The sequence below is a fragment of the Chenopodium quinoa genome, unplaced genomic scaffold, assembly GCF_001683475.1.
Source record: "Chenopodium quinoa cultivar QQ74 unplaced genomic scaffold, ASM168347v1, whole genome shotgun sequence".
NCBI classification, from domain to species: domain Eukaryota; kingdom Viridiplantae; phylum Streptophyta; class Magnoliopsida; order Caryophyllales; family Amaranthaceae; genus Chenopodium; species Chenopodium quinoa.
In genome coordinates this window covers 49,066-58,414 of record NW_018744560.1, presented here as the reverse complement: position 1 = coordinate 58,414, position 9,349 = coordinate 49,066, and the positions used below count along the sequence as shown (strand labels likewise).

At 34.0% G+C, this 9,349-nt stretch overlaps 1 protein-coding gene across 2 annotated transcripts; it reads left to right on the top strand.

The window, feature by feature from the left end:
* Positions 1-2,538: 2,538 nt before the first annotated feature.
* LOC110699011 (protein NLP4-like) lies at positions 2,539-8,600 on the top strand. Of its 2 annotated transcripts, none has more exons than XM_021876496.1 (6): positions 2,539-3,097; positions 3,928-4,999; positions 5,386-5,436; positions 5,518-6,082; positions 6,400-6,759; positions 7,334-8,600. In XM_021876496.1, the coding sequence occupies exons 2-6, from the start codon at positions 4,091-4,093 to the stop codon at positions 8,206-8,208; spliced, it is 2,760 nt and encodes a 919-aa protein (XP_021732188.1). In that variant the 5' UTR covers positions 2,539-3,097; positions 3,928-4,090; the 3' UTR covers positions 8,209-8,600. The 2 variants fall into 2 exon arrangements, with proteins under 2 accessions (XP_021732188.1, XP_021732187.1); XM_021876495.1 differs by having other exon boundaries at positions 3,925-4,999.
* The last annotated feature ends 749 nt before the right edge of the window (positions 8,601-9,349 follow it).

The following is a 9,349-nucleotide window of genomic DNA, read 5'->3' as shown; positions in this document are numbered from 1 at the left end:
CCTCAAAGACATTTGTAAAATTCATTGAAATAAAAGAAGAAAGAAAAGTGTGTTCATAGAATCATAGCAAGGTTGCAAATATCAACACTTGGATTGAATAAAACGCGCGTGGAAGGGATTTAGTGGTAGTAATTAGAGAGTACTTAGAATTTTTTTTTTTTTTTTTTTTTTTTTTTTGAGGCAAGTACTTAGAAATTCTTAAACCACTAAATATTTATTTAATTATTATATTTATTAATTAATTAATAAAATTAATAGAATAAAAATGGAGACAGAGCATCTAAAAGAGGGGGAAAGGAAAGTGGTCACACCCCACTAATTCGTCTTTTAATGCAAATTGCCAAGCACATTGTCCCAGGCTTATGATTCCCTTTCACCCCCTCAATTTGCATAAATACTTTCTTTATTTTATTTGATTATTTCATTTTATTCACCAAAAAAAAATTTAAAATAGTTGTTGTCAGATACTCATATAAAACGATACTTAAATATTCTATACCTGTAATTATATTCTTATTATTATATTTATATACTATATGCTTCAATTATATGCTGACGTCGTGAGAGTTCTATATTATAGTCTTTTGATCTTCATATCCTTTTAGGCTTTGTACCATGTACGTACATATAGAACTAAAACCATGTTATTTAAATAAGTTTAGATAATATTAGATGCGAAGAGCTCCGTTTATAAACAGTAAAATAAATTTTTAGAAAAAAAATAAAAATTAATTTATAATTTGACAACATTTTTCTTTATTTTTTTTTGGGTATTTCTTTATTTCTTTTTTATTTTTTTTATGAATGATTAAATTAAATCAGAGTGAACTATAGATAGACATTTAATCCAAATATTAGCATGGTAACTATATGCTATGAGTTTGAACAAGCACTCATAAAGCTAAATGTAAACTCCCTCTTCGGCTCTTCATGTTTCGTATTCTTTTTAACCAACTTATAAGAACCCATCCTATATTTGTAATAATTGTAAATATTAGTTGATACCAAAAAAAATTGAGATCAAATTGGTATTTATCACTTATAAATATAAAAATAAAATAAAATAAAAAAAACAAAATATAATTGACAAGACTAGCAAATCAAGTGGGCATGGACAAAATATTTCAAAACTTTTTGCTCCTAAAGCAACGTCATCAATCACTCTTTTAAATCTCCAGATGCAAAATACAATACCAAAATTAATTTTATATTACCACTATAGTTTAATTTAATTTTATATTCACCTTTAATTAACAACTCTCATTATGTATATTATTAGGAGTATCATTTTTTTTTATTAGGCCTTATTCTCTTCATCTGATTTTCGCCGAACTTAAATTATTTTTTTCTGAACTTAGGCCCTTTTCTTCACTTTATTCAATTAATATGTAGTAAAGATAATAAGTTCAATAATTAAAAAAAATAAAATAAATTTAATTCCGTAAAAATCTTCAACTTTACCGAATAAATAAACTATATTATGGAATCTATAAAAATAAACTTTAATGAGTAAAATATTTTATGTTCTAAAATAATTTAAAATTTGTAAAATTACTTTAATTATAGACTTATAGTAAATTTTTTAACAAAATAAGGTGAAGAGAAGTAGAGAACCATGACATAAATTATTTTTTACTTGAATTAAATTATATTTGTTGAGCTTAAGTTATTTTTACTAATTAAAATTTACTTTAACCCAATTTATGTGCCCTATTAAGATTTTTCTTTGACATTATAGATTTTAACTGTTTGAAACTTATTTTTTTATTAAAGTTGAGCTATATATATTTTTAGTGAGTTTAACTTTTTTTTTTAATTTACTATTTTTATATTATTAAATTTCTTCAATTACTTTTAATTTCTTCAAATTACAATGACATATCGGCCTAAATGCCTGGTGGTTAAGATTGAAGGCTTGTGTACGATAGACTGCCGTTTTAAATCCCCTACCCTATTTGTTGTTTATGTTGCCTTTTGATTCATTCAAACTAAAAACTTATTTTTTTTCTACAAAAGACCGGATTGCATAAAAGACCAGAAATTAAAATTCAAGAACCAGTGGACTAGTTTTGCTTGGACCGCATTCAAACTTAACTAGATTTAGAACTTTTTAAAATTAATTTATATTTAGTGATGGGAAAAAAATTAAGGAAATAATAGAAATTTAGTTATAGCATATTAATTCTAAAAAATAAACATTATGGAAATGTATTCAAAATGGTAAACAAGAAAACTAGTTCGATCTAAGATTAAATTTTTAGGATTTTTGGACCAAACCGAACCAAAGACCGGCTATAAAATTTCATCATCTTGGGTATCGGAACAGTTTTATTTGATTGGTCTATTATTTAAACACCACTAAGGGCCTGTTCTGTTCAGTTTAGTTCTTAATTTCTTTCTTTCATAAAATATTCAATTCAGCTCTAATAAGTTCATTTCATTTCAGTTAATCAGTACAGACCTTAAATATTCGTGTAAAAGACAAATAAGACTTTTATATAGAGACGGATGGAAAAGCCATGATTCTCCCCTATCTCTTGCACAGTTGTACTTAAACTTGAATTTGATTCATACACACAGCACACCCCATATTGCATATGCACACATTCACACAAACACCAGTTGCACACCAGAGCAGTAGAGATACACCACAAAACTGAATTTTGTTTTCTGGTTGACTTTACAGCGTGAATCCCAAGAACCCCCCAAAAGGTGGGTCCCACCATCCTTCCCCATTGGAGCTTCTTCTACGGAGAATCTTCGCTCCTCCCAAACCAACCACACTTTCACAGGAATCATCTCTTCCTCCTTTTCTTTCCCTTCAAACAAACCACTTCACAAGAGATAGAAATTTTCTCTTTTTTTTTTCACCTTTATTTACTCTTCATTTTGATTTGGCAAAAAAGATAAAAAAGGGTCTTTAATTTTCTCTTTTTTTGGGTTGAAATTATGATTATTATACTTATTGTTGGGATTTTTTTAGCTATATAGCCAACATAGGTGGTGTTTTTGCCTCAGCATTTCTGACAATTTCTTGAGGCTACTTATAAGAAAAGAAAGATTGTACCACATTTTTTTGGGCCTAGTTTTTTTTCAGGTATCTTTTCATTCCCTACTAATTTTAGTAACTTTTGCTGTTTGTATATTGCTTTTCGTTGAGCTCCTTTTGTTATGTTTTTCAACAACCTTAATTTGGGTCAAATTTGGTTTCATTGCTTATCTATTATGTACTTGGATTGATATTTTCGGATGGTAACTAGCTTAGTTGGTCAAGTCATGTCATCGGGATAATACCCAAGAACTGAGATCAAATCCCGCTTGTCTTTGTTGATGGCTCTAAGTACTCAAAATAAAAAGAAAAAAAAATGTGTTTATTTCTGATTCAATGATTTAAGCAAGATTGTAATGGGCTGCTACTTTTGTTAATACTTTTGTTCTTGTGCAAAGGCCTAACAAAGAAGCTGTCAAATAAAAAGTGTTGTTCATGCCAACCCAACTTTGAAAGATTCTGTAAAGATTGTATTTTTTTTTTTTTTAACTTATGTATCAGATTCTTGTGATATTTTTCCACCCTTAATTGTAAGTTGTTTTGGTCCAACTTGTTGGAAAATATTTTCTGGGATTCTCAGATTTGGTGGGGTTTTTATTCCTTTGGGAATTTGATGGGTATTTTCATTTCTATTCTAAGTTATGTCATCAGCTAGCTTCTTTGACTGATGATGATATTGGATACAGAATGAACTTTTAAAGAAAGTTGTGACCAATCTCAAAGGAATGAATTGATTCTTGTTTTTTCTCAGTGGTTGAGTAATAACTAAGGATTTATTAAAAAGTATTCGATTCCTATGATTGATTTTTATTTGATTCCTTTATGTGAAGTTCTTTAATTGGTAATAATTTTATTGGACAAATCTGGATTCTCAGCAGGCTAAGATAACATTATAAATTTCAAGGGACGACGAAATCTTGGAAATGCTTATCTCTTATTGAAGAACATCAGCTTCTGTTTCGAGTTAGTGAGTGGGGGTATATTTTGTTTGATAAGGCTTCTTGGAACTTTGTAGAAGAAGTGGGGTTTTTTTGCTGATAAATGGATGATGCAGTTTTTCATTCTAGTGTAGCAGTTGGAACTCCATCAAGTTCTGCAATGGAACTTGATTATATGGATGAGCTCTTGTTAGAAGGATGTTGGTTTGAAGCATTTGATGGCTCTAATTTCTTTCAGCAAAATGCTTCGACTTCTGGTGCTATATTTGATTCTTCGTACCTATGGCCGATGCTAGAGGTGACAGATGAAAAATCGAGCATGAACTCATCACAGAAAAGTGGCCATCAAGTGAGGGAAACTTCCGAAATGGTTGACAATTCACCTCTAGTTGATACCCAAATGGGAGCTCTAGTCAGCATGTCTAATGGTCAGGGTTTGGTTAATATTGCTAGTGATTCAAATCAGTTTGACAAGTTCTGTGATGAAGGTTCTGAGCTCAACAAACTGTTGTGGATCAAGCCAGGTTTAAATAAAGCAGCATCTTCTGTAATGGAAAGGTTGTTTAAGGCTCTCGGCTACATAAAAGATTCAGCAAAAGGCAAGGATCTTCTTGTCCAAATATGGGTGCCGGTTGTTAGAGGGAGTACTCGTATTCTGACCACTGTTAATCAACCTTTCTCAATCAACTCCGGCAGCTCACAACTTGCTAGTTACAGAAACATTTCTACCAATTATGAGTTTGCTGCAGAGGAAGACTCCTGTGTGTCAGTGGGTTTGCCTGGCCGGGTTTTCTTGGGTAAAGTCCCTGAATGGACTCCTGATGTTCGATTCTTCAGGGTCGATGAGTACCCACGAGTTTCTTATGCTCAGCAGTGCGATGTGCGTGGGACACTTGCTCTCCCAGTTTTTGAGCAAGGTAGCAGGAACTGCTTGGGTGTTATTGAGGTTGTCATGACCACTCAGAAGGTCAACTATCGACCAGATCTTGAAAGTGTCTGCAGAGCCCTCGAGGTTTGTTGTCTCCATTTATCATCATTAATCTGCTGTTGCATTATGACTTTAATTTATTTGTGGCTTTTTAACCTGAGCAACTTTGTTTTGGAAGGTGACTAGATTTCCTTATAAGAGTTGTCTTATAACTAGTTTTATTTTTCATCTTTTGTCAGAAATGTATCCTAAATTTGAGTAGTGTTCTGAATTGATTGTAAGCAACTTTTCAAAAGTTGATATAAATTGTTGTTGTGAAATCAATATATTTTGTTATCTGTGTAAATAGTAACATAACCTGGATAATAAAAAGGTCACAAGTAACTTAGCCTATTTCTTTCAACCCCTTCCCGGCCTTCCCCTTCTTGCTATGACGAATATGACTTTGACATTTGCTCTGTCCTTCTCAGGCTGTTGATCTTCGAAGTTGTTCCGAAATTCCAGGTCCTCAGAAATCAAAGGTAACTATTGTAAACTCTTTGGATGAAGTACAGTTGATTTTTGATAAATTATTTTAATGAGCAGAATTTTCTTCATATCAGGAGTTCTGCAGTTCATACCAAGCTGCCTTACCAGAGATCCTGGAGGTAATAAAATCTGCATGTAGTAGTCATGGGCTTCCCCTAGCCCAAACCTGGGTCCCATGCATCCAACAAGGCAAAGAGGGGTGCCGACACTCTGATGAGAACCTTTCCCGTTGTGTGTCCACCGTTGATTCAGCTTGCTTTGTTGCTAATCCTTATATGCAAGACTTCCATGAGGCTTGCTCGGAGCACCATTTATTTAAAGGCCAAGGTGTTGCTGGGAAGGCATTTATGACAAATCAACCATGCTTCTCAGAGGACATAACAACTTATTCTAAGACGGAGTATCCACTTTCACACCATGCTAGGATGTTTGGGCTTTGTGCTGCTGTTGCTATTCGTCTTAGGTGTATCTACACTGGCAATGCCGACTTTGTGGTGGAATTCTTCCTGCCAACTAATTGCAGGGATCCTGAAGAGCAAAAGAAAACGCTTACTTCACTTTCAATCATAATACAGCGAGTTTGTAGGAGCTTGAGGGTTGTCAGTGACAAGGAGATAGAGCAAGAAACATCAATGCTGAGTAAGCCCATGTTTTTAAATTGATTTTTACGCAACTGAAATATGTTTTCTGATTAAGAAGCTTTTAATGCTTCAAATAGTTTCAAAATGATTTATTTTTAGCCTTTAACAAAATTTGCTGATTGTTGATTAAGCTGATCCTTTGACAAGCAATTTTTTTTGTTGATTCTCTAGTGTTTTGCAGTTTTCTAAATTTACTTCATATTAAATTAAATTTGACAATGAAAACATATTTTGTCATTGAAAGTAATAGTTGACATGAATTTTATTGTCTGAAAGTGAAAAGAACACATCCTAACAAAGTAACTGTGATTTCAGATGATTCATTCCATAGGAATAAGGTGTTAAAGTTGGAAGATACTGTGTCAGCTTCGTCTCAGGAAGAGTCGTGTGGGACTGGTCTCCAGGAAAGAGAGAGAACTAGAAGTCTCTCAGTTCCTCAAGAAGATCAACAAAGGGAGGTTTTGGCTGGGAAAGTCTTGAACCAGCATCCGCCACAATCCTACATGAAGGGAAGTCCAGGCAGTCTAGATAATTCTGCAGTTGGTGATGGGAGTTTCTCAACTTCTGGAAAACCAGGGGACAAAAAGAGGGCCAAGGCAGAGAAAACTATTACATTGGAAGTTCTTCGTCAGCATTTTGCTGGCAGCCTAAAGGATGCTGCAAAGAGCATTGGAGGTATGCTGTTATTTCCTTCGAATTTGGATGGTTGAAACCCATTAATCGATTTTTCTAAAATTTTTGGCTGAAACAATCATGCATAAATAGATTTATAATACAGGTTGATGAATTTGAATAACTAGGAGTACTATGTTGGGGGAAAATTTGAGTATTTTGAACACCAATTAGGCTCTTAATGCTAGACTAGTTTTGAGGTCAGTCAGGTGTTGCATGCCTTGCTTGGGAAAAACGTTAGGATCTCTCCTGCATAGACAGATGATGTAGGCTCGTAAAGTTGTAAGCAAGAGGATGAAAATTTGGCAATATTTCTAATTCTTAATAATTGACAGGAAAAAGATACAAGAAGGAAATCAGATAAAAGATAAAACTATCAATTTGAAGAGTCAAATCACCATTGAAAGTACTTGAAGAATTAAACTATTAAGAAGCATACAGTTCTCCAACCTCTTCTTTCTCTTTGATTTACTCTCTTTGGATGAATTTCTAACAATCATAATAAAATCATGTTTGACGCTTGGATCCATATTGAGGTCTTCAATCTTAAAATCTAACTATTTTTCTTCTGTTGCAGTCTGTCCTACTACTTTGAAAAGGATATGTAGGCAGCATGGGATCAAGCGGTGGCCTTCCCGAAAGATAAAGAAGGTTGGTCACTCCTTACAGAAGCTTCAAGTTGTGATTGACTCAGTTCAGGGCACCTCTGGTGCTTTGCAAATTGGCTCATTCTATTCAAACTTCCCCGACTTGGCTTCCCCAAATTTCTCAAATACTAGCCCCTTTTCAAATTCTAAGCAAACTGATCCTCCGCAACAAACAAAGGAGCTCGAGGGTACTGCTACATCAAAATCTCCCACGTCCTCCTGCAGCCAGAGTTCTAGCTCAAGCCAGTGCTGCTCATCCGGGACTCAGCAGCAGCCTTCTACAGGTTATAAAGCCTCTGGTAAGCAGGATCCTCAAGGAGGAATTACCTTACGTGAAGGTGCCTTAAAACGAACAAGAAGTGAAGCAGAGATTCTTCACACTCCTAGTCAAAATGCTGCAAACAATATATCAAGGTCCCTGAGCCAAAAATCTCTGATTGAGCTGCGTAATAATATTGATGATCGTCCGCCTCTTCCAAAATGCGGGGTCCAGATGATCCAAGTAGATGATTCTCTGAGGGTCAAAGTCACTTACGGAGAGGAGAAGATCAGATTTCGCATGCTTAGGAGTTGGGGGTTCAAATATTTAGTGCAGGAAGTAGTTAAGAGATTCCATATAGGTGACATGAGTGGTTATCAACTGAAATACTTAGATGATGACTCCGATTGGGTGTTGTTAACGTGTGATGCTGATTTGGAGGAATGTGCTGATATAAGTCAATCATCTCAGCGGCAAACTATCAGGCTTACTCTCCAAGTCTCTCATAGTCATTCAAGAAGTTCTGTTGCAAGCAACGGCCACTAATGACAGTTGCCACCCATGTAAGAAGTCGATGTATGTATTAGTGTTGAGGCTTTGGTAGCTTAAGGTAGTTATTGGATGTCCAAAGAAACAAGATAAAAAGCAAGACAAGCAGGGAAGGAAACCGTCTCATGAGAATTTTCGTTCTCAGGGTTGCTGCTGGAAGGAACGGCGAGTAGTTAAGCTGAATCACAATATTCTTGTAGCAATTTTTATCATTAGTCTGTAATATATGATACCTCATACATTCAAAGCATAAGCATATAAAGCTTTATAGGTATGAAGGTCATACTTACCAAATTTGTTGTATCTTTGCCTATATGTTTTTATTAAAGGCAATGAACCTTGATATGCTCTCAGCAAACTGTATCATAAGTTTTCTCAATTTTTCCCTATATTTTTTTTTATAAATTTTTTTTATGAAAGTAGACTGTAGTACTGTACCATATGTTTTATAGATTGTAAAGTAATGTTTGAAGTTTATGTAGAATGAATTCTATATACAAAATACATTACATTTTGTAGAATAATAATAATAGTGATTGATATTATCAGTAAGGATGAAAAATAATTTAGTGTATACTTATGGAGCATACACAAATACGGAGTGTTTCATAGTACAATCTTTTATCGTACTCTTGTTTGAAATCCTAGATCCGCCATTACCTTGAGTCCGTTAAGCTTATGGAGCATCACATGGCAACTATCATTATTAAGAATATAATTTCCTCTGTTCCAAATACCCACCTCCCAAGTTCCAACTCAAAAGAGAATATCACTGATTAGTGATTAGTAGTAAGTGCCCAAGTGGGGGTAATTTAAGTGTTAATTAAGTGGTAATTATGTTTAATTAGTGCTCTCATATGGCCACTTGATGTATAAAATTGTCCCTGAACAACTGTTCTCGACATCAGTGATCTAGGGAACCTCTTTAATTATCATACTATATGCTATCGTTACAAAATATCTAAGAAAATAAATTATTCTGAAAAGTTTATTATGCAGCCGAAAGAGCCTCATTACCCCTAAGTGCAAAGCGTCACAAAAGGGTGGTAAGTGCACTATGTTAAAGATACTCAAAATTATTAAACCTATAACAAAATTACTTTCCTTTCTTTCAGAGTGTTATAGAAACTAAAATAAC